The sequence below is a fragment of the Gorilla gorilla genome, chromosome 1, assembly GCF_029281585.2.
Source record: "Gorilla gorilla gorilla isolate KB3781 chromosome 1, NHGRI_mGorGor1-v2.1_pri, whole genome shotgun sequence".
In the NCBI taxonomy this organism is placed as follows: Eukaryota; Metazoa; Chordata; class Mammalia; order Primates; family Hominidae; genus Gorilla; species Gorilla gorilla.
In genome coordinates this window covers 221,017,173-221,041,923 of record NC_073224.2, presented here as the reverse complement: position 1 = coordinate 221,041,923, position 24,751 = coordinate 221,017,173, and the positions used below count along the sequence as shown (strand labels likewise).

The 24,751-nt window shown below is 56.1% G+C and overlaps 1 protein-coding gene across 2 annotated transcripts in view; it reads right to left on the bottom strand.

Annotated features, from left to right (window-relative positions):
• Positions 1-5,957: 5,957 nt before the first annotated feature.
• Positions 5,958-24,751, bottom strand: part of ALDH4A1 (aldehyde dehydrogenase 4 family member A1) — a 31,518-nt gene continuing 12,724 nt past the window's right edge. The window contains exons 2-16 of one of the 2 annotated variants that reach the window (XM_063702241.1): positions 24,570-24,663; positions 23,920-24,012; positions 21,022-21,069; positions 20,031-20,186; positions 17,832-17,981; positions 17,677-17,751; positions 16,253-16,440; positions 15,964-16,038; positions 13,834-13,907; positions 11,950-12,146; positions 11,742-11,789; positions 10,845-10,997; positions 9,912-10,033; positions 8,993-9,111; positions 5,958-7,487 (exon numbers count right to left, since the gene is read on the bottom strand). In XM_063702241.1, the coding sequence (XP_063558311.1) occupies positions 7,375-7,487; positions 8,993-9,111; positions 9,912-10,033; positions 10,845-10,997; positions 11,742-11,789; positions 11,950-12,146; positions 13,834-13,907; positions 15,964-16,038; positions 16,253-16,440; positions 17,677-17,751; positions 17,832-17,981; positions 20,031-20,186; positions 21,022-21,069; positions 23,920-24,012; positions 24,570-24,663 (1,705 nt within the window). In that variant the 3' untranslated portion in view covers positions 5,958-7,374. The remainder of the gene's footprint in view (positions 7,488-8,992; positions 9,112-9,911; positions 10,034-10,844; positions 10,998-11,741; positions 11,790-11,949; positions 12,147-13,833; positions 13,908-15,963; positions 16,039-16,252; positions 16,441-17,676; positions 17,752-17,831; positions 17,982-20,030; positions 20,187-21,021; positions 21,070-23,919; positions 24,013-24,569; positions 24,664-24,751) is intronic. The other variant, XM_004024777.5, reaches the window with a different exon arrangement.

Here is a 24,751-nt window from a genome sequence, read left to right as displayed (position 1 = left end):
GTGTGGCTGCCAAGGTGACCAACAGCCATGACAGACTTATGCAAATTCCACGGGGGAAGGAGAGAGGGGTGAGCCATGGAAACAGCCAGCTAGGAGCTGCCCATTTGCCTTGGCATCTGCTTCCCCTGAGGTGCACGGAAAGGAAATGGGCATGTCGGCTGGAAGGGACTGCCCTGAACGTCCTTCCTCCCCCTGCCCTGTGGTTGGATGGGGGCTGAGGCACAGGGGGAGCCCCCAAGAGGATCCTGACCCTAGGGACTGGGGGATACATCAGCTGCTGCCCCTGCCCCACCCTCTGATCTGTCTCTGTCTCTCTACTTGCATATCTCTCCATTCACTCCTGCCTCCTCCTTCCCCACCCACCATTCTCTCTCCCTCTTTCTCACCAGCACTCCATACTCCAGGACAAAACTGGGCCACTAGAAACCCACCTCCAGTGTGGCTTATGATGGGGAGGGGGTGGGCATGCAGGGCCACCCCAAGAAAGTTCTGGGAGATGGGCAGTTCCTAAGCCAACCCACTTGGTTCAGAAGCACCTCGGAGGAGGGTTGCTGGGAAGGCCTCCAAGCCAGTTCTCAGAGTGCCCAGCCTCATCGGCACTCCTCACCCGACCCCTCTGAGACAAGAAGTCCAAGGAGTGGAGTGGTGTGGGCTCCTAAAGTTGGGAAGCCAGGGATCGGCTAAGACCTCAGGAAGGGACTCTGCTGTGGTTGGGATACTCTTTCGCACCCCGGGATCCACTCAAGCCTCCTCACCAAACTTTGCTGAGTGACGGTGAGCAGTTTGCCTCTCAACCAGAAAAAGAGCTGGAGGTCTCAAATGACCACAAGCTCAATAAGAGCCAAAAGGGTAATAGTGACTAAAGCCTAAAGGAAAGGAAGCAGCTTTTATGGAGCCTCTGCAATGCTTTCAAACATCACCGCATCTGCTCTCCAGAACTCCATGAAGGATTTTTATCACCATTGTACAGATGAAGAAACCAGGGCTCAGGAGGTTAAGTGGCTTGTCCAAAGTCCCTGGGAATTGACTTTTTTTTTTTTTAAGAGAAAGGATCTTGCTCTCTTGCTCTGTTGCCCAAGCTGGAGTGCAGTGGCGTGATCATGGCTCACTGTAGCTTCAACCTTCTGGGCTCAAGAGATCTCTTGCCTCAGCCTCTCAAGTAGCTGGGAGCACAGTCACATGCCAGCATTCCTGGCTAATTTTTAAACTTCTCTTTTTTTTTTTTTTTTTTTTTTTGGTAGAAGTCGGGTCTCACTACTTTGCCCAGGCTGGTCTGAAATTCCTGCCCTCAAGTGATCTCCCTTCTCGGCCTCCCAAAGCACTGGGATTACAGACAAGAACCACCGCACCCGGCCTGAATCCACTTTCATTGCACTCCAGAGCTCTTAATCTTTCCACTGCATTCGTGTAAGCCAAGTGAAATTTAAGGTTATAGCCAAAGGAGCAGATTGTCCAGAACAAGAGAGGTGATCGTCCTGCCGTGTGATGTTGTGATCAGACCTCACACGGGTGCATGACCTTAACAGTACTGGCTCATGTTGACTGACCTGTTCCTGGCCACCAGGCCCAGCACTAAATCTGTTTTCACATTTCAGACCATTCAGTCCTCCTAACTTGTAAGGGATGAGTACTATCAACATTATGTCCCCATTTGACAGCAGAGTAGACTGAGGCCCAGAGAGGGGATGCGATTCAGCCAACGTCACACAGCCTGGATCCCAGTTCAGGATGATTCCAGACTCTACTCCCTGGCATCACCAGAGCAGCTCACTAGGTAGAGAAAGATCCAGAAACTACATCCCACAGAGAGTAGCTGAAGGAATAAAAGATGTTCAGCCTGGGAAGGAAGAGGCTCAGGGAGCTCTTGATGGAAAATAAAGGGCTGGGATGAGGACAAGGGAGTGGTCCTGTTCTGTGGGGCTCCTGAGGCCCCAGCCTGGCCCAAGGGACAGGGGACAACAAGCAGGCTTTGACTCCTCGAAGCTTCCCCACCTGTAAAACGGCCACAGGCACCCTCAAATGGTGATTAAATGAGGTTAATATTGCTTAGTAAATGATCACCAATAAATGATGCCCTCCAGTGCCAATGGCTTTGTGCCTGGCATGGTACTGGCAAGGGACCCTCAATTTTTTTTTAATTTTTATTTTTGAGACGGAGTCTTACTCTGTCACCCAGGCTGGAGTGCAATGGCACAATCTCAGATCACTGCAACCTCTGTCTCCCGGGTTCAAGAGATTCTCCTGCCTCAGCCTCCCAAGTAGCTGGGATTACAGACGCTCACCACCCCATCCGGTTAATTTTTGTATTTTTAGTAGACACGGGGTTTCACCGTGTTGGCCAGGCTGGTCTCGAACTCTTGACCTCAAGTGATCCTCCCGCCTCAGCTTCCCAAAGTGCTGGGGTTACAGGCGTGAGCCAGCACGCCCGGCCGGGACCCTCAATTTTAGCCCTAGTAAAAGGCTGGGGTCTGTGACTCTATGGCTGTCGACTAACACTCTAATCTGACTCACTGGGGTTCCAGTTCTGGCTCTGCCACTTGCTGTGTGGCCTCTTCCGGGCATTTCCCTCGCTGAGCCTCACTCTCCCTCCAGCGATGCCTGCCCCGATGCACATCCTGGAGCAGGTGCCCAACAGAACATCAGCTCCCTCCAATCTCTATGGACCAGATGCTTGGGGGATGAGGGCAACTGCCTGGGCACATAGGGCTGAGGGAAAGCATGGCAGAGGCCTGGAACAGCCTTCTGCTTTACCTTGGGTGCCTGAGGGGCATGTGGTACCTGCTCCATCATCCAGGGGGGCTGGCAGCCCCCCGGACACAGAAGGACAAGGCTGGCTGGTTGTGTTCAGAGCCATGACAGCAGCAGTGCCTCCTCCCACCCATGCACAGAACACCCGGAAGGATGGATTCCTGTGAGGGACAATGACAAGGGGTTGCTGGTATGTTCATCAGAAACAAGTTCTTCTCTTGCCCCTGTCCCTTACTAAGCAGGTCTCTCTTCACCTCTTTAAGCCTCAGTCCTCATCTGTGAAATGGGGCTAAAATACTATCTCACAGGCCGGTGCGGTCCAAGAGAATTCGTAGGAACAATTGGCCTATTGATAGGTGCTCATTTACATCTGGCTTCTCCTCTTTCCTGGGGAACACACATATCTAGGATGAAGAAGTGTTGAGGTTGAAAATTAAAAGTTCACATTGATTGGGCACCTCACCCTGGCAGGCCATGGGATGCAGCGTTTTGTTTTTAAATATTTCATTTGGTCCTCAGCTCCTGGAGGAGTCTGAAGCTGGGAGGTCAAGGCACAGGAACAAGGGGCTAAGGCTGGGATCTGAGCCCAGCGCCTGTCCAGCTCCAGGGCACTGTGCAGTGGTGGTTATGGCCAGGGGCTTGGGAGTCAGAGGTGTGGGACTAAAACCCAGTTTGTTCATTTCCTACTGGCATGTTAGTTACTTAACCCATTGGTGTCAGTTTCCTCCTTTGTAAAATGGGAGTAACAGCACCTACTTTATGAGACTTCCATGAGGATCCGAGGCCATGATGCCCGAAGCATTTAGCCCAATGCCTGGCACACAGCCTGCATTCAAACAATGGTGGCTCTTGTTATTTACTAATCATCTGGCCTCTAAACAGAACACCCAGGAAGTAAGACGATGAATGGGGCGGGGACGAACTAGTGAAAATGAAGACTCTCTGGAGAGGGTGGGTCTGCCTCCTGCCACTTCCCCTGACTCCCCCCGCCAGGAGCTCTGGGTCAGCCTGGTGGCCTGCAGCCAGCACAGGTGGCCCCTCATTTCCTTAGAGGGCATGCTCCACTGGCGGCCCGTGGAACAGTGGTGGCAGGGACATCCGGCCTCAGTCAAATGGTTCACGCTCCAAGCCCTGGCCCTGGCCACAGCAGGGAAATGAAGGGGCTCCTTGGGCCACCGCAAACACAGGGACTTATTGTGGTGACCATGCAAAGAGGCCTCAGGTCCCCGAGCAGGCACTGGGCCCTCAAGAGCCACCAGCCCCAAGTCTAGGGGACGAGGGAGAGGAGAGAGAACAGAGTAAGCAACAGCTTTGAGTCACCCCTAGTCCAAAAGGAGGCAAAGGTGGCAGGTTGAGGGAGGTTGGATAAAATAATAGTAGGAGAGGAGGAGCTTGGAAGTCAGGAGCCCAATGGAGCAGGTGGCGAAGAGCGTGGGCCGTGGGCAGCTGCAGACCCGGGTGCAAGCCCCAGCCTTCCTCCTAACCAGCTGCGTGAGCTTGAGCTAGTTATCCCACCTCTGACCTCTGTGGGTCCTGCCACAGTTACCTGGTAAGGTCATTGCCAAGGCTCTAAGCAACCAGGTAGGTAAAGCATTTAGTAATTAGCCAACTCTGTCTCAGTGTGATCTTAAGCAAGTCACACCAATGGTTCAAACACATTCACAGCCGGTCCCACGACTATAAATGCAATTGCCACCCTTCCCTTCTGTGCTCCAGCCTGGGGCACTCTGGGTATTGCCTATTGTCCCTGGAGGTGTCAGTGTGGTTTACAAAACAGCCCCTTTTACATCATGGGCAGGTGGGAACAGGCCAGGTCACACGTTTCCACCCCTCCACAAGTCACCTGGCCTGCATGGGCTAGGGCCCACAGACCTGGGCTCAAGCTAACTGGCTGCAGTGGCTCCTCTCAGTCATCGTTTGGCCAGCTGAGCGTGTCTTTCCAAGACAGCAGTCATATATGCCTTCTTGTGGCTGTACCAGGAACGAATCCTTCCCCAACAGACCAGGGTTTACGTCTCAGCAATACCATACCCCCAGGAAGTCCCCTGACCTCTGTACCTAAATTTCCTTCTCTCCAAAATGGGAGGGTGGCAGAATTTCCTTCCAAAGGCTGTTGTAAGGAAACATACAGGGCCTTCAGCACACATATTCATCAGGGTCCTCCAGAGACACAGAACAGGAGGCTTACTAAGTCCAAAATCTGCATGGCAGCCCAGCAAGCTGGAGGCCCAAGGAAGAGCTGCAGCGATTCAGTGCAAGGGGAATCTGCTGGCAGAATTCCTTCCCGCGTGGAGAGCTCATTCTTCACTTCATGAAGACCTTCAGCTGATTAGACCACGCTCACCTACAGGATGAACGGTCACCTGCCTTGCTTTTTACTTTGAAAACTCCACTGATTTAAATGTTAATCTCATCCAAATACCCAGAAACACCCAGAATGTTTGACCAAATACCTGGGCACCATGCCCAGCCAAAGTGACACATAAAATTAACCACCACCACACAGGATAGTGGTTCTTACAACGAAAATGGGTAACGGGTATTTTTTTTTTGAGGCAGAGTCTCACTTTGTCACCCAGGCTGGAGTACAGTGGCGTGATCTCAGCTCACTGCAACCTCTGCTTTCCAGGTTCAAGAGATTCTCCTGCCTCAGCCTCCCCAAGTAGCTGGGATTACAGGTGCATGCTGCCATGCCTGGTTAATTTTTTTTATTTTTAGTAGAGATGGGGTTTCACCATGTTGGGCAGCCTGGTCTCAAACTCCAGGCTTCAAGTGATCCGCCTATCTCAGCCTCCCAAAGTGCTGGGGTTACGGGCGTGAGCCACCGCACCCGGCCTTATGGGTAATATTTTTGAATCATCATGTGTCTGGCACTATTCTGAGCATGTGTATGTGTTAACTCGTTCAATTCTCACGATGACCCATGGCGGAGGGAGGGGGCGCTTGCCCCATCTTATGGATGAAGAGATGGAAGGTCAGAGAGGTTGCATAACTTTGGGGCAATCATCTGGCTGGGGGGCAGTGAGCCAGGATGTGAACCCAGCCCCACCGCCTCCAACAGACAATTTCAAACATCAGCACCTACTGTTCCTTCTGTCACACTGAGAGCACTGTGCCCATGACCAGGTGACACATTGGCAATGCCACCAGACCTAAAAGATGTTGGCTGCCCCCACCATCCCCTCCAGAAAGACTATCCACCACTTTGATTAAGTAACAGGCATTTTATTGGGTGGCATCTGAGCAAATCCCATTGCCACCTCACAGTGTAGAACCAGTAGAACTGAGAATACTCCAGCCCGTGCCCCCCCCCCCAGCCACCTGCCCTGGCCCCTCATGGGAAATGACACAGATCCTGGAAGGACACAGAACCCACACCCAGCCCAGCTGGCACCAGCACCCACCCCCATCCATGGGCCAGTGGCACTTGGGGAATGGCCACACCAGCTCCGGGTGGGGTCCCATGCAGGCATCCTGGAGGAAGACCCAAGACTTTCACAGTCCCCTAAGAACCATCCTTGAAAGTCATGCTTTATGGATCCCTGACCACTCAGAATCCAAGCAGGAGGCATCTGTGGGAGGAATCGTGGTCACAGATTGGCTGCGTCAAAAAAAGAATGGGCCAGTGAGGGACTGGTCCACACAGAGCCACTCCCACGCAGAGGAGGATTCTACAGGCAACGTCCTCGGCCCACGCTGACGAACCCAAGGCCAGGCCTCTGGGGGCTGGGAGAAGGGAGGGGCAATGTCTGCCTTGGCCTGTGTCACCATGGCACAGTGGTGGCTGAGCTCCTGCAGGGAAATCCCAGACCCTGAGACTGGCTCTAGGAGTGGAGGTCTCTACAGGTAGGGCCTGAGGATCAGAGGGAAGGCTGACATAGGACGAAGGCCCATCCAGGGTTTTCCAGAATCATAGCCTAAACCGGCAGGACCATCCCATCCCACGCCTTGGCAGGTGGCCTCCAGCGGCCCCCCAACCCCGCCATGTGGTGCAGACCGGGAATCACACAGGCCTCGGCCAAACACAGGCACCTGGAGTAAGGCATGCCAGCATCTAAGGTGTGTGGCTGGGGACAGGGGCCTACTGGCCCAGGTGGGTCTGGGCAAAGATACAGTGACAAAGGTAGACAGCCCAGACCAGAGAGGGCAAGGCCAGCTGGTGCCCCCTGTGCCCCACAGGTCAGTCTGAGTTACACTTTACCCTGGACACCTGGAGGGGCAGGGATCAAGGCCAGGAGCCTCTGTGAGTGCTGAGGTTTGCCAAGGGGCCCAGAATGGCCTCCTTTTCCCCAAAGGATCCCAAGAGCTACTCCATCTCCTTTCCCCAGGTCCCTGAGCCACTGGGCCCAGTGGAGGGGAGAGGGAGAACCTGCCGGGCACCAGGGTCATACCTCCCACATGGCCGATGGGATAAGGGGTAGTGGCCATGTTCCTCCCCAGCACGATCTCAAACCAGAGCCTGAGGCGTGGGAGAGGCCAGAATACAGTGGTAAGAAGGGAGTCAAGCCCGGATTATAGAAAGGCAGCTGTGCATGAAGAAGGGATGGAGGGGCTGGAGTGGGGTCTGTGCAGTGAGGTCGGCCACCTGGACGGACAGACAGCTGGACGGTGGAGCCCGAGAGGGGCTCACTGCATGTACGCGTAGCTCCAGTCCCCCAGGGGCTTATGTGTCTCCTTGATGACCTGCGGCGACGTCCAGCGCAGGATGTAGTATGGGCCCCCTGGCTTGTCATTGGTTCCTGCGGAAAAGACACTTCTGTTTTTCTCTGAAAAGACGCAACAGCCTGGGCAGAAGGGGAAGGGAGGAGATGATGGAATCAACGGACCAGCAGCGTGGTGGCCAGCAGCGAGCCTGCTGCCAAGCTTGGGGCATGCAGAAGAGCCAGAGGGATGAACGGGAGACCCTGCCTCCAGTCTCCAGTCTGTGCGGAGCCTCCATTGTTCTCTCCAGTCGCACCCAGCCTTGCATCCTTGCTGGGATGCGAGGATGTCTAAGAGGCAGGGTGTGGCGTGGAGAGAGCACTGGACTGAGAGGCAGGGACTTGGCATGGTCCTGGGGTGCCATAAGAGGTACATATCTAGCCTTCACCCCTGGTTCCTAGCCAGAATTCCTAAAGCTCTTGGAATTTCCAGAGTGATGGGGGTGAAAGGAGCGTCTTCCGTTATTCATAACAAGCCCCTTCTAATCACACATGAGTTTATGCTAATGAGGGCTCTTGCAGGATGGCACTGATTGGCAAAGGAACCAACCCTGTGATTAGAGGCTTGGAACCTTCAGCCCCAGGGAGGGCAGAGGGGCTGGAGGTTGAGTCGACCCCAATGGCTAATGATCGAATCAATCGTGCCTGTGTAATGCAGCCTCCATAAAAACCTAAAAGGACAGGGTCGGGAGAGCTTCCAGATTGGTGAACACGTCCACATGCCAAGGGGGTGGCATGGCCCGAACTCCAGGGGGATGGCGGTGCCCATGCTGGGGACCCTTCCAGTCTTTGCCCTATGTGTCTGCGCATCTGGCTGTTCATCTGTATCCTTTAAAATACCCTCTGCAATACGTGGGTAATAGTAAGCACGCTTCCCCTCGGTTCCGTGAGCCGTTCTAACAACGTATCAAAACTCAAGAGGGCATCATGGGAGCTTCTAATGTGTCGCAAAGTCAGACAAGGTGTGGGTAACCTGGGGTCCCAGTACTTGTGATTGGCATCTGAAGTTGGGGGGTCAGTCTTACGGGACTGAGTTCTTAACCTGTGGGGTCTGCACTAACCCCAGGCAGTGAGCCTCAAGTTAAACTGTAGGACACCCAGCCAGCATCCATCAAGAGCTGGAGAACTGGTCGGTGTGGGAAACCCCAGCACGCCTGGGTTCAGCCCTGGCTCTGCCACTCAGGAGCAGTCAGCTTTGGCAAGCCGTTGCTCCTTCTGAGCCTCAGTTTCCCATTGTGAAGTAGAGGTTGTTGGACTTCAGGGACACTGGCTATGGTGCAGAAAGTGCGGCTGCTGGAGCCAAAATTACAATCCCACCAGGGCCATGTGGCCTTGAGCCTCAGTTTCCTCCTCTGTAAAATGGGAAGAATAGTCCCTTTGTTCACGAGTTTGCTGAAAGGACCCTGAGCTAGTGCACTTGCTTGGCCCACAATAAGTGCTCAGTAAATGGTATCCTTCCTATTACTCTGAAGCCCCTCGAGATGTAACATATAGGGTCTCCCACCAGGAACTCAGCTCCCCTGTGGGAAGGGGGACCCACTCACCAGAGGCTCGGGCCCCCCCAAAGGGCTGCTGGCCCACTATCGAGCCAGTGGACTTGTCGTTGATGTAGAAGTTGCCGGCAGCATTCCTCAGCACCTTTGTGGCCTCCTGCACGACGTCCCTACAAAGCAGAGCATGGTGACAGAGCAACCAGCTCATCTCCCCTCCAGCCCCAGCTCCAGCCCCAACACCCCTGCTCCAGCCCACACTGGCTTTCCAGGTTCAACACGAGGCCGAGTCAGGGATGAGGGATGCTGGCCAGCTGTTGGCTGTGGGCCTTCGGTCAGGTTACCCAGTCTCTGAGCCCAGCTTCCTCCTCTGGGGAGGGGCTTGGCACGCCTCGTTATAGGGCTACTGCGAAGTTGAAGGGAGTGGCCTGTCCTGGTCCAATGTTCCTGTCCCTCAGGAGCAGGGGAAACTCCAACTCCCAGGCCCACACCCTTCCTCCCTCTCCAAGCTCACCTCCACTTTCTCAAAGAGGCAGACATGGGGGCAACCAGTGCCATGGAGGAAAGAAGAGGCGAAGCCTCAAGTTTAGCCTCATGTGACCCAGGTTCGAATCCTGCCTCTGCAGCCCCTGGCCTGCCCTGCTTTGTAGCATGGGACAATCACCTCACTCAGTGGGGCAACACCAGATCCCGCAGAGCCAGTCGAAGACACCAATTCCTGGCCCTGCCCCTAGAGGTTCAGATCCACTGGTCCCCAGTGGCGCCCTGGCACCGGCACCACCAGTACTGGCAACAAAGAGCCTGCTGCTGTGGGCCCATGTGGTGAGCCCTGGCTGCCTGTCTGGGCTGAGGGGAGGGGACAGAGAGAAGGTAGGGGCAGCATTATTACTGGAAACCACGTCCAGGAGGTGGGGATGGGGACACGGACAGGACACCCGGAGCACAGCACCAGGGCTGCGGCCTGGCCACTCACTTATCCTGGGAGAACACTGCCCCCGTGAGGCCATAGCTGGTGGTGCTGTCAACCAGCTGCAGCGTCTCCTTGTACTTGTCGTCCGGGTAGACGTACACAGACAGTACAGGCCCAAAGATCTCCTAGGAGAGAGGCCCCAGCGTCAGACCCTCCACGGGACCAGGGACCAGGGCCCTGAGCCCTCCCAGTGCCCCTGCTCTGGCTCACCCTCTCCCCAGTCCCTGGGCCTCAGTTTACACTTCAGTGTCTGCAAGAAGGGTCAGGTGCCGCCTCCTCCTGGGTTCCCTCCAGGACAGCAACGTGCCCAGCTCCCTGTCCTGTCCATCCCACCACAAGCCGGCAAAAGATGCAAACATTTTCTGGCTCTCCCTGCCAAACCCACACCCGGAGAACTAAGGGTCCAGGTCCCAGAGGCTTCCAGCAGCAGCTGGCATGAGAGTTGCCCAGAGATACCATTCCCTCCAGAAGGGTTCATGGTTCCCTCTGCCACCAAGGGGCTGGGGGGAAGATCTTCTCAGGCACACTCCAGCCCTGCACTACCAACTTGGGCAAGTGCCTTGACCTCAGTTTCTCATCTGTAAAATGGGAACAGTAACACCCACGTCATCTCAGCCAAGTGCTCAGCCACAGCTGGCCCCACAGTAAAAGTCTATCAGTGTCAGCCATTATGATGGCTGCAGTGGACGTGGTTGCTGAGGGCACTGGAAATGCTCAGACCCCAGCCAGGGTCAAGGACACAGCCCCAGATTTGGAGTTAGGCAGCCTGAGCTCAAAACCTGGCTCTACTCTCTCCCGGTCGGAGGCATTCCCTTTTAGGGTCTCCCTTTAGGGCCTCATCTGTGAAATGGGAGAATGTCTCTAGGAGAACTGTGTGTGTGCTGTGCTCCGGTGGGACTGTCCTCCTCTGGACCCCAGGCTGCCCACCCCAGTCACCTCCTTCATGATGGGCTCCTGAGGGTCCTTGCTCTCCACGATGCAGGGCTCCACAAAGTAGCCCACGGAGTCATCACACTTGCCCCCGGCCAGGATGGTGAGGCTGGGTGAGGAGCGCGCGTGCTCCAGCCACTTCTTGATACGGGCAAAGGACTGGGGTGGGCAGGGAGGAGGGAGGTCTAAGAGGCTGGGAAGGCATCCCTGCAGCAGCCCCCACAACACACTCACCCCAAAACACCTGCACCTGAAGGGCCCAACTCCTGAAACAGGGGCGGGGTAGGGGACGCCAAGGGCAAAAGCCAGGGTCTGGCTGAGCCACAGCAGAGACAAGGACAGACATGCACACTGTGTGTGTGTGTGTGTGTGTGTGTGTGTACACACACAAGTGTATGTGTGTTAGTGCTACAGGTGCACTCGCATATAGACACACATCAATCAATGCATATATAGGCATATGCATGGTCACATGTCTAAGCATGTAGCGATCTGCATGCCTTCTCCATGTACATGCGTGTGGGTGGACTTATGGACATATGCATGTGTGTGCTTATGTGCAAATGGATATGTATGTGTTTATATGGAAAGACCTACATGTGTAGCCACACGGAGCCCTATATGAACACATTCACAAACACACGTGTACATGCACTCATGCAGATGCTATTAGGAGCTCGCTGAGCCTGGTTCCAGGGTGGCCGCCAAGATGAGCTCTTGTCTGGCTACGGCTGATTCTGCCCTTTCTGAAGCTGGAGGTGCATGTGTGGCTGCTGAGCTGCCTTGATCAAAGCAGTGGGGCTGGGTCATGCCCTGGGTCAGGGTACCCTGTATCTCTTCCTCCCTCTTCCACCCACTCCAGGGCTTGCCCCCACCCAGGAACGCCCACTTCCCACCCTGTACCTTGGCATCAATCACTGCAGAGAAGAAGGTCCCAAAATCCTCTGCAGGCTGGAGGCAAGGGAGGCGCCAGAAGAGATGAGTCACTGCAGGCCGAGACAAAGGGAGACCCCTCCCCGCACACCCCAGCCCCGGCTGCAGAGGAGCCTCCCAGGGACCCAATCCCATCAGCCCCCCGCCGGGCCGCGGCGGGGGTGACGGTGCCACTCACGTCGCCCACTTTGATCCGACTGTGCTCCTCCAGCAGCCGCCCTTTGATCTGCGGCCACAGCGAGTGCGGCACGTAGAGACGCGAGCAGGCGGAACACTTCTGGCCACCGTACTCGAAGGCTGAGCGGAGGGTCCCGCTCACCACGCTCTCCACGTCGGCCGAGCGGTGCACGAAGTGGAAGTTCTTTCCGCCGCACTCTACAGGGGTCGGGGTTGGGGAAATGACCAGAGGAGCCGGCTCCCCCAGTTGCCCAGGGGCCCAAAGCACCACCTACGCCATCCATGGCCCGGGACCAACACGAGCACGGAGCAGCCCAGAGCGGGAGGAGGCTCAGAGTGAGCGCTGGCCAACATCCCAGAGACCCACGGGCCAGGCCCATTCTCCCACTCCACAGATGAGGAAACTGAGGCCCAGGGAGGGGTGAAGGGCATCAGAGGTGATCAGGTCCAACAGCCCCATTACACTGATGGGAAAACTGAAACTACCCAACACAACAGCAGAGGACACATGAGAACCCAAGGCCCCCGAGAGCCAGCCATTCCCAGAAGTGGGCACAGCTTTTTGTGAGGTTCTCCTGAGCCCTCGTCCACGAGGGATACTGGAGCCCACCCTATGTCGGCTGCCAGGGTTGGGCCCCTCCTCCCCACCCGTGCTGGAAACCACTCCCCCATTTCCCCAGTGGGAGGGAGCTTCAGACAGGTCACTTCACTCTCCCAGCCTCAGTTTCCTCCCTCCGTGGGAAGCAGCAGCTAACAGCAGCTGAAAGCACTTAACAGCTGCTCAACTCTGGACGAATTACGCTGTGCTTTGTCTGACCAAAGCCTCACAACAACCTCCCATTACTATCTGCAATTTCAAGCCAAGAAAACTGAGGCACAGAGAGATGAAGTCACCTGCTCCAGGTTGGAAAGTGGTAACCAGCAGCCTCTCTCCCTCACGGAGGCAGGGAAGGAGGCTCTGAGAGCAGAAAGCCACACAGCTGACCCTGAGGAGCGCTCACCTTCCCTGACACCCCCATCCGAACTCCCACCAGTCCAGGAACAGGGTCCAGACTCCCCAGTGGGCCCCACTTCACGCCACAGAGAAACATGCTGGACCACCGGTCCCAGCTCTGCTGCTCATGTGCTGGCTGCAGCTCTCCCTCCCTCTAGGCCTCAGCACATTCCCAAAATGTGCTCCACAAAACACTTGGTCCATGGGGGTCTTTGCAGAAACGGGGTTCCATGGCCCAATGAGTGTGGGAAACACTACATGGCAGACCTTGTCCTTGAAGATGTGCCATGCGTATTAGAGCATTCAAGGCTCTGAGAAGTTCTGCACAGGAGGAGTCCATTTTGCTTTAACACCACACATGCCAAATTTCCTTGACCATGAAACTGTTTCTTTGTGGGAAAACTTTAATACGCCAACAAGGTCCAGCCCTGCCTACCTCTCAGCCCGTCTTCTCCTACCAGCCCTCCTCCCTCCCTACTCATGGGCCTTGCTTTGTTTCTTCAAATACAAGTTCATTCCCACTTCTGGTCTCTGCATTTGCACTTGCCTCCGCTTACAGCTGCACTGCCCGACACGGCAGTCACCAGCCATGACTGGCTACTAAGATTTAACTTAATTAAAATGAAAGAAAACTAGATAACGCAGTTCCTCAGTCACACAGGCCACCCTTCAAGGGCTCCATGGCCATGTGTGGCTGGTGGCTGCGTATTGGAGAGTGAAGGTACTGGACGCATCCCTCATCACAAAAAGTTCTACTGGGCAGTGCTGGTGCCTGAAATGGTTCGTCCACCTGACTTGTGGCTGGATCCTCTCTACCTCCCCGCTCTTTCATAATGGCCAGGGGAGGGGTCCCTGGGGCCATAGGGGAGGAGGAGGTGAGGCAGGCCTTACCTCCAGCCAGGCGTGGGAAGGTGCGGAACCGGTCCAGGTTCTGGGCCACCTGCTTCCACAGGTATTTGAAGGTGCTGGAACCACAGGAGAAAGGGTGGGGTTCAGGGAGCCAGGCCAGAGGAAGGGGGCGGAAAAGCCCAGGGAGGAGCATTGCCGGGGGCAGCTCAGCAGGAGGTGGGAGCCAAGTCGGGGATGGCGGCTGGGAACAGGCTGCATTCCAAGACTACAGGGAGCGGGCAACGGGGGGCTAGACAGCAAGATGCTGCAGAGGAGGTCCACGTTCTGCAGCCAGGAGGACACTCAGGGCTGTGTGATCCTGGGTTCATTACTTAACCTCTCTGAGCCTCGAATTCTGCACCTCATCTGGGAAACAGGGAGAACAATCCTGACCTGGCAGGGTTGTTTTGTGATGAGTTCAAGTGTGAGGCATGTGCTTAAGACATGCTGGGCACACTGCAGGTACCTGGCAGGGAACAGACCCCGCTGTGGTCTGGGAAGGATCCCACCCAAGCCCAGCACCCAGGCCTGAGAGGCCAAACCGAGGAGAGTCCTGGGAGACGGAGCTCAGGCCCTGCCCGAAGCTGCCACCCTGGAGGGCCTCGCCTCCTCCCCAGGCTCCAAGTGTGACCAACCTCAGCACCACAAAACAATAAAAATGCTAATCACCCAGGAGCCAGTGACACAGTAGCTAATACTAATTTATGGCCTTCCCACCTTTAAGCCCGCTGCTCATCAGAGCGTGGAGAATGGGGGCCAGGCCCGCTCCGCCCGCTGATAGGCGGGGAGCCCAGGGGCCCGTGGCTGGCGGAGCAGGCCTTTTGGAAAACGGCCCTTCTCAGCAGTTCTAACGCTGCCACCACCCGCTGCCACCACCCACTCCCACCCCCAGCAAAGCTGCGGGGAAGGGGGTGGCAGAGCCTGGGGCCTGGAAGAGGAGGTAAGAAGGACCCCGAGCTGCAGACCCGGGCGTCTGGCTGCCTCCAGGCATCTCCACCCAGATAACACCCGAAGTGACCAACAGGAGATTCATCTTCCCCCGAGCCCGCTCGCCCTCCCAGGTGCCCATCTTGAACATTATCGCTGACAATCCCCCTCATCCCCACACGCACCCCAACCCCAACTCCAGGACAGGCAATGGCCACTGTGCCTCCCTGCATCCTTCTCACCTGAACCTGCCCCGTTCTCCACATCCCCCGTCTCTCCCCTGGTTCAAGCCCCTACCACCCCTCCCTGGAGGTCAACAGTTCCTGGCCAGTCTCCTGCATCAGGTCACAGAGAGATCACTGAGAATGAGGGTGCGAACACAGGGGCCCAGAGGAGCCAGCAGGGAAAGGAAACAGCGTGGATCAGGGATGCAGGGAGCCAGAGGGCACCCACCCACTTCCAGCCAGTGGTACCACCAGGAAATGCAAGATCAGAGCATCCAGGTCCAGGGGACCAAGACAGGCCAATATTTGGATTTATCTATGAAATTGTCCCAATTATACAAAGTTGGGTCATCACTGTTAGGAGTCAAAGAAAGTAGAGCCTCTTGCCAGATCCAATTTGGGGGCCATTATTTGCAATCTCTGCCTGACACAGAACTCTGACTCAGCCACTCTCCCTGCTTGAAGCCTTCCATGGCTCCCATCACCTTCAGGATAAAGGCCAGACACCTTTGCAGACTCCTAAGTATCTTATGGTCACTGAACCACTCCCCACCGCCACCTCCAGCCTGAGAGCCGGGACCTTGTCCCTGGTGTGTGCTCACCACTGAGCCTTAGTGTGAGCTCCAAATTTCCTGCTCAGCCAGTGAGTGCATGGATGGTCGAGATCAGGTAGTGGACTGCCTCCCCTACCTCAACTCAAACCATGCCCTGCCCTCACTCTCTTGCCCTGTCGCCCCCAAACTCCACACTCCAGCCACACAGGATCCTACCATGCCCCAGAGCACGTTTTTGGCTTGACAACATTGTATGTGCTGTTCCCTCTCCCAACATATATATTCTTCTCCTGCCTCTTCCCCTCTGCCTGGCCAACTCCTCTGCTTAGATGTCACCTCCTCCAGGAAGGCTTCCTGACTCCTCCAATTCATTCTGTGCTCCCCTGTGCCCTTTCCAGTAGCAGAGGTAGCACTGAAATCAATATTACCCACAGCTGTAGGGTGCACTTCCAGTCTGCGAAGCTCTTTCCTGTTCATTAACATGTTTAATCCTTGCAATGACTCTGCAAATTAAGGATAATCACTCCCTGTACAGGTGAAGAAATGGAAGCTCAGAGAGGTGAAGTGGCTCACTCATAGCCACACAGCAAGTAAGGGAGTAGGGTCCATGCATGACCCCTGGGTTCACAGCCCCATCCCCAGGCAGACAGCAGGTGAGCAGGGTTGCCTGTGAACGTCCCCTAGCCACCACAGCCTACACCATCCCCAGGGACTTACGGCACACTGCCTGTGAAGTTGATGCCACAGAGGTGCTCTGAGCTGGTGACAGTGTCCCCAAATAGGGGCCCATCAGCTGGCACAAACTGGATGATGTTGGGGGGCAGGCCGGCCTCCCGAAGGATGCGGTAGACAGCATAGCTGGCCAGCATGGCAGTGTCACTGGGCTTCCATAGGACCACGTTGCCCTGCCCGGGAGGTGTTTCAGTGATGCATGAGGATGGCACCACCAGCCCCCAACCCCCACCCCACCCTACCCTACAGCATGGTCGTCCCTCACCTGGAACCACCAGACCCTGTGCCAACCAGGACATCCCCTACCCGACCCCACTCCTCCAAGGCGTCTGGCCCTATCTCCAAAAGTCCCTGCCAAGGAGGCCACGGCACAGCCCAATCTGCCCCACGCTCTGGCCAAGGCTCCCTTTCCCCAGAAGCCTGCACCAACCAGTCCTGCCATCACCTGGGCAGGTCTGTTCTTACTGCTAGAGTCACTGAGTGCTCACCGGGCGCGGCAGGGCAAGTACACACGGGCTCTCTCAGCACATGTCCTGGGTCAGGCATGTGCAGCAGCCAGGCACGTGGGCACCTGGCCATGCACCGTGTTTGTCTGTGCACAGATGCATGAGGACGTCCCCATCCATGTCCCTAGTACACACTCCGGCATCAGCATCCAGCGCCCCTGTCTGGGGCTCGGGGTTCCCGACAACTATGTGGACCTTTCCCACCCAGGCTGTCTGGGAGCTGGGCTGCGCCTCCCCCACAGGCCTGGGACTTCATCCGGTAATAGCCAACCTCACTCCGATAATGGCAGAGGAGTGACTTGAATACCATCAACCCCGAGAGAGACTACATCCAAATCTCTCTCTGCTCCATCATTTATTTACTAGTCACTCAGTCTTGCCAAGTAAGTCACGGCTGTGTGTCTCAGTTTTGTCATCTGGCAAAGAGGCAGAGTCACAACTCCCTCTCGAAGCTGCTGAGAGGATGAAATGAGATCATCTCCATGCCGTGCTTGACAGCAGCAGGCACGTGGTGAGCACTGAAGGTCAGCGGTAATGATCATCAACAGAGCCGCCAACACTCAGCCAGCTCCGGGCCAGCCCTGCCTGCTGCTGGATGTGTCTCATTTGAGCCTCACAACCCAGTCATGGAGGCTTTCCTATTATTTCCACTTCGCAAATGAGGAAACTGTGCCTCAGAGAAGTTCAGGGATTGCCAGGGTCTCCCAGGCAAAGAGGCACGACGCTGGGATTCAAACTGGGTCTGTGGTCCCAAAGCCTACCCACAGCCCCAAGCTGCCTCCACCTTCTGTGCCTCTCCCCATGACTAGGCTGAGACCCAAGGGGCTCGGGGTGGCCTCTGTCTGTCTGTTGGGACCAGGAGGACAACCAGCTGCCGCTGTCCCACCTGTGCCCACGTCTCACCATCAGGGCCGGTGTCCCTGCCAGGTTGCCGCCAATTGCAGTGAAGTTAAAGGGCGAGATGGCCGCCACGAAGCCCTGGGGAAGGATGCAGCGGTGAGGTCAGGCCCATGGCATTGGGCTGCCCCGCCTGCTCGCCCACTGCCTCCTGCAGGTACCTCCAGACCCCGGTACACCGTGCTGTTGGTGCTCGGGGGCACGCTGATGGGCTGCTGCCCCTCCAGCTCCACCGCATACTTGGCATTGAACCGGAAGAAGTCGATGAGTTCGGCTGCAGCGTCAATCTCCGCTTGGATCACGGTCTTACCCTGCAAGGCAGAGGGCCAGGGGTCAGGAGCAGCCAACAGCCTCCTGTCCATCCTCTTCTCACATCTGACGCTGTGCCCAAAGCGAGCACTGAGCCGGGCCCCAGGAGGGACCAGGAAACATTTGGAGGGCTCATCAGGTCCCATCCCAGGGGCTGAGGGGGAAAGGATTCTCCAGCCCCTGAGCTAGCACCTCCTGTAGCCGGCCCTCTGGGCTGGACGGGGATCAGAAGAATTTTACTGATCCTCTGTAGCAGGCCAGGTACTTCCCATGCACTGTCTTCATTTCATAGCAACTCTGAATGGTGGTGCATGGCAAAGGATCTATGGTCAAGCCTCAGGATCAGAGCCTAAATTCAGGATCAGAGCCTTCCAGACAGAAGGGCAGATTAGCATGAGCTGGAGACTGGTCACTGGAAAACCAGGAGAGAGACTCGGTGTGTGGGAGGTGGATGGCTCCTTCCCCAGGAATGATGTTCGGCCTTGCTGGTTAGTTTGGGCCAAAAACCAAGAGGCGAGTGACTGTGATTCCCTTAAACCGTCAATTCTTAATAACAGCAAATGTGAGCTGCAGGGAAAAGAACTGTGGACAGCCAAGAACGGGGCTTTTCCAGATTGACGTGGCCTCCTCTTGGCACCCAAGGTCACTGGCAGGTGCACGACCTATTAGAGACACACAGCCCATGAAGCTGAGCTAAGATGTGTACCTTGCTTCCTAGAAGTTCCTGAGTCTTAGGCCAAATACAGAGAAAGCCTAAACTGATCCTAGACTGTCTTCCCAGCAACGTGCGGCTCACCAGGAACACGCAGAGCTGACGCCCACCCCAGAGGGCTGCTGAGCCAATCTAAGAAGGCATTTAGCAGGATGAGGGGCTGTCATACCAGCTCTGTGCAGCAGAGGGGGCGCTCACCATGGGGACCGAGGAGCAGGCAGTGGCAAATGCCTGATCCAGAAAGCCTGGGTTCTGGCTCCTGCAATTTACCCTTCAGGAACCCAGGTTAGTTGGCAGTGTAGGGCTCAGGTCCTGGAGGTGGTGAAATAACCCTTTCTCCCTCGACTCCTGTCCCCCGCACACTCTGCCTGCTAGAGCCACTCCTCACTCAACTTGCATTTAGCAGGGTGAGGAGCTGCCATGCCAGCTCTGTGCAGAGAAAACCATTGATCAGGGGCTTGCTATGCCTCCTGAAAGGTATCATGCAAAGCCCAGAAAAAGACCGAGAATGTCAAGACATGCTTACTATGTCCAAAAAGCTTGTAAAGGGGCAGTACCTAGGAACTCAATACACTCCAGTGCAATCTGAGCTGTAACTGATGCAGGAACAACATGCTCTGGGGAAACAGAGGCAGGAATAGTCCTTTCGGCTGGAGAAGGCTCAGGAAGTCTCACGGAGGGGGTGACATCTGGGCTGGACCAGGAGGTAAGAGTTCACTGAGCACGGAAGAGACAGCAGGCATTTCAGGCAGGAGGACACGTGGGCAGAGGCAGAGAGGATGCCTGCCATGGCCGGGGAGTCCTGCTAAGTGCCAAATGGCTACACTATGGGCAGGACAGCTTGTCAGGGAAAGGCAGAGCAGTGGGCGAGCTGGACAGAGGTGGGCAGAAGGGCCCTGGGTATGGGGCTCAGGTCTTGGGACTTGCCTGTCAGTGGTAGAGAGGTCTGGGTAGGTCATAAGCCAGGAGTCACATCCTGGAGGTGTTGGAAAGACCACTCTGAGGGTGGCGAGGGGCTGACCAAGCTAGGAGGCAGGGAGACAGTGCAGGCCACCACCAGTCCAGGCAAAGCATGACAAAGGCCTAGGAGCGAGGGCAGAGGGATGGAGGAGAGGGGACATTTCCGAGGCAGGACACACGGGCTCTGCACAATCTGTCTCGCCTAATAATTTGTGATCATCCATCCCAGCTCCTAGGCCTTGTCCCTTGAGGACATCTCTGGGTCCCCAAAAGGGCTTGGGACCCAGAAGCGCTTCAGCTGATGTCTGCTGCCGTGGGTAGGGCACACCTGACTCCCACCCCACCCCGCCCCACCCACCCGGGCCCACCAGCACCTCACCTGTCCCACCATGGTCTTGGCGAGGATCTCAGCCCTGCGCGGCCCACTCAGCATGTCTGCCGCCTTCAGGAAGATCTGGGCCCGGTCTGCAATAGGCTTCAGGTCCCACTCTTTCCGGGCAGCCAGGGCAGCCTCAATGGCTTTGTTGAGCAGGCTCTAAAGGGAGAGGGAGAGGTTGGGGACTGCCACCTGCAGCGGGAAAGGCCCTGGGGAGTGAGCGAGGGAGGAGAGACCTGGAAGGCCACTCTCTTCCATCCGGGGACAATGCCTGTCTCCCTGGGCCCTCAGCCCCCTGCCACCATAGCTGCCAACAACAGCGTCCCATCAGAGCCTGTAGTGGCTGCCAGTCTGAAGCCTGAAGGGCCCGGCCAGGTTGGTCAGCTCTCCGAGGCCTTGGCACTGAGTCCCGCAGCTGTTACACTGGCTCCACTTTCTCTCATGGTCTAATCAAAACCTTACCTTATTCTTGGGACCTGGTGCCCCTTAACCCACCATCCAGAAACTTGAGGTCAACTGGAGCCTGAGACACGGCTCTGCTGCTGGCCTCCCAGACCCCAACTGCCCTCATCGCCACACAATGCCAGTTCCTGGACCCCCAGCCACCCCAGCCCCTCCTGCTGGCCCTTTCCAGTGCCAATTCTTGGCCTAGCTTTCCATCGATGGTGTCTCCAATTGCCCTGACTCAGCCTTCCAGAATCCACCTCCTCCCCAGTCCAAGGTCTGCCCCACCACAATGGGCATGTCTGGGAATGTCTCGGCCCTGGCTGAGGCAGCTTGTGTTTGGCTCAAGTTAACCTTTGCATGCCTGGCCCAGTCAAAGACATCACCCAGGGACTCCCTCAGTGTCAGCCACCCCCTGCCCACCTACCCACCATGGCCGAAGAAGGACACAGCAACTGATGCCCCCTGCCCCCGCCATATCAGCAGCTGGCAGGGCAGAGCAGGGGCAGCAACCCTAACCCCGGGTCACCAGGCGCACGGGCTCACTCACCTTGTCTGCATAACAGAACTTGGCCACCTTATGTCCATGGTTAAAAGGCTGAAAGGAGAGAAGAGTGAGGTCCTTGCCTGGGAGGGAGGTGCCAGGATAAGGATGAAGAGGACTGGACTCAGAGCCGGTTTTCCAGGAAAGTCCTGGACACGCCTGCTGTCCCCCCTCCCCCGCTCCCATGAAACCCTCCCCAGTGCCCGGCCCACAGGTTGCTCCCTGTTAAGGGTGCTGGTGTACCCGCTATACCATGAGTAAGACATGGCTCCTTCTCCAGAAGGCTCAGAGTCCAGGAGAAAGGCATAGACCCCAGGGTCTTTCCAGGAAAGCAGGGACCTTTGTGGTCAGAGAGACATGGGTTCGAATCCTGGCTCTGCCACCTACTAGCTGTGGGGCCCCAGGTAAGCTCACTTCCTTCCCTAAGTCTCCTCATCTAGGAAACGGGGACTGCCCTCCCTGTCTCAGCATGGACAGGAGAACCAAAGGGGATCATCAATGAAAATTCTTTGGTCCAGCATGAGGCTGCGACTATGGGCAACAAAACCAGGTGAGGCCCAAAAGAATGCACCGGTGTTGTGACATGCTTGGGACTTCCGCCCTGCCCCGAAGCCATCATGGATAGAGCAATTGTTTCCTAAGCCCCAGATTTACTAATCTAAATAGGAAGATCCTCAACAAACATTTATAAACACAACCTGGTGTTGGTCCAAACCGCACCATTTTGTCAGCTCCCCGCTATTTTGCAGACCTTGGTCCAAGTGAAACATTTCACAGGAGCTCAGGCAATGAGAACCAACTGGCTCAGCCGCCTGACTGCAAGGCGGACGGAGGCCCACCTAAAGAAACTTCCCTATCTGCCGGGCGCGGTGGCTCACACCTGTGATCCCAGCACTTTGGGAGGCCAAGGCGGGCGGATCACGAGGTCAGGAGATTGAGACCATCCTGGCTAACATGGTGAAACCCTGTCTCTACTAAAAACACAAAAAATTAGCTGGGCGTGGTGGCGGATGCCTGTAATCCCAGCTACTGGGGAGGCTGAGGCAGCAGAATGGCATGAACCTGGGAGGCGGAGCTTGCAGTGAGCCGAGATCGTGCCACTGCACTCCAGCCTCGGCGACAGAGCGAGACTCCATCTCAGAAAAAAAAAAAAAAAATCCCTATCATATCTTGCTGGGTAAAGGTACAAGGAACACCACGATGACATCCCACCGGAGAGGGCCAAACCACCTGATCATAACAACATCTTATCAATATCCTGCCAGGCAGCAAGCCATACTGCCCAGACCCGTCTCACCCATACCGATGAGTACCTCAGCCTGTAAGCAGCAGTGGGCCCTGGCATTAAGCTGGTCCCCCACTTCCTCAGGTTTCTGCAATATATTGGTGTTGCTGTTTCAGCTGCCCTCTCTCTGTGTGTGTGTCTTTCTTTAACCCCTGTCTTCCCTTCAAAACCTAATGCCCAGCAGTGGTGAACGCTAGCATGACCAATGAAGCAGGGAGAAATTTCACTTCTTTCCTTCCTAGGGCTGGCAAGATAGTTTATATCATAATAGCTGACACTTTTGCTACCTATCCGTCTTCTGGTGGGTTATAGGAGCTTTCCTGTCTAAAAGAGTAGCCACGAGCCACATTTCATGTGCTCGACAACCACACGTGGCGGCTCATGGCCGCTGGAACGGACAATGCAGATCTGGAACATTTCTGTCCTCACTGCAGGAAATTCTACTGGCCGACGCTGGTCTAGGCTTGAGTAGAAAGTGACCATTCTCCTTCATGTTAAAGCTTGGCACAGTCACTCTGTATTCGGGCCACACCTGAGATTGGCCTGTGATGCTTAAGGGCAGAGAAGGTGGCTGCGACCTGGGCCCCAGTGGACTGCAGAACCCCGTCAGCACTATGTCCCGGCAAACATAGATCCTGCCCTCACATGCCCCAGAACCCCAAATGTCTTGTGCCACAGTGATCAGCACATGGCCAGAACCTCCAGCCAGGTCGGCGAGGCAATGTGGGAAATGAAAATCAGCAGTATCCACGCAGGGGCTTATCAGAATGCCAGAGCCTCGCTGCCTGGAAAAATCCCAGCTGCCATGCAGCCTCAGACGCCTGCGGAGCTACAGGTGATGGCAAGCTCTAGGCAGCTACAGAGACAACCAGGGAGCTGGGTGGCAGGTGCTGCTGTCAGCTGGCACCTGCACACACACCCAGTGACAGACAGAGTGACCTGGCCAATGCCTGCAGACCCCAGGCCACGCTTGGACAGCTCCGGGTAGTCCTGACCCAGCAACTAGAGCTCCAGGACACCGCTGTGGTCAACTCCTGCCCCAGGCTGTCCTGGGAACCTTCAGAGTGGGGGACCTGGGTCCTCCCCCTCAGTCACCCCTCCCCCTGCACACGTCTGCCCAGGGTTTCAGCCGGACAGAGCCAGAATGTGCTTGCCCTGTTTGCAAAAGGGCTGACCTTTTACTCTCCCTCAAATCACAGACCTATGAGTTTCCTGGCCCACGTAAAGTGCATGCCAGTTTCTGGATGGATAAACTCCAAGCATGGGGGCTTCTTAGGCCAATGCCATCTGAGGTGCTTGGGGCCCGGGGCCCAGCTTTTTGTCATTAGCTCCCAAACCCCCTTGGCAAGAAATCTATGAGGAATAACAGAAGATGCTGTGTGGCCCCCTCATGGCCTTTCTTGCCCAGACACAGGATGCCGCTATGGGCTGGATGCAGTGTGGGTGCCGTCCTTTGCTTTGGGAGTTTTACTGGTCCACAGAATTCAAAATCTGGGGTGGGGAGGGGCACTATAAAGGCCTTGAAGTCAGAGCCCACACATTATAAGCTTACGAGCTGTCAGAGAAAGAGGTCACATATTCAGGGGGAGGGCTGAGCCCTGCCCACCCGCTGGACATACCGACACTTGGTACTGCACGTCCGACGTCCACACCTCCTCATCCCCCACCATGCATGGGATGGCTTCCGTCCGGCCCTTCAGGTCCTTCAAGGCCTGGGGAGAGGGACAAGAGTGGGTATGGTCACCGCCTTCCTCACTTCCTCCCATCTAAAACCCTAACGCAGAGTCCACAGACGGAGGTGCCCAGGCAATACAGAAATGAGAAGGGGGCCAGGCCAGGTCGGTGGCCATCAGAGAACATGTGCTGCCCTCAGGGACAGCCGGACTCTGCTCCAGCCATTGTCACCCTGCAGGAAGGTGAGGTCTACCCATGACACAGAGATAAAAAAACTGCACCTGAAACTTATATGAAATCTCATGATTTTTAAAATGCTGGCAATTAACTGAAAAACATGTTTAACTATAAAACAACTAGGTTTATGACATCTGACCTGGCCTGAGAAGCCCCAGAGTAGCTCCAGGCTGCCACCCTGGTCCTCCCAGCTGTTCCCACACTCCAGACCCACAGCCCTCCCAGGCTTCCTCCCAAGGCTGGGAGCAAGGGTAGAAGCGGGTGATGGCTGCAGGCACAGAGCACTATCTCAGGGCTGCTGGGGATGGCCTCCGCTCCATGCCCTGCACCTCTCAGGTGCCTCCCACCCTCCCATTACCTTTTGCAGGGCATCTCGCTCAGGGCTGCCCTGGGTGAAGGCTAAGACGGGCTCGTTGGCCACCTTCAGGGAGGAGGTGTGCTTCCACCGCAGCCTGGAACACAAGGGCAGGGGACAGAGGCAGAGAGGTCAGCAGTGGCCCCACCACCAGACCCCAGCCCCTCTACCTCCGACAGGGGGTC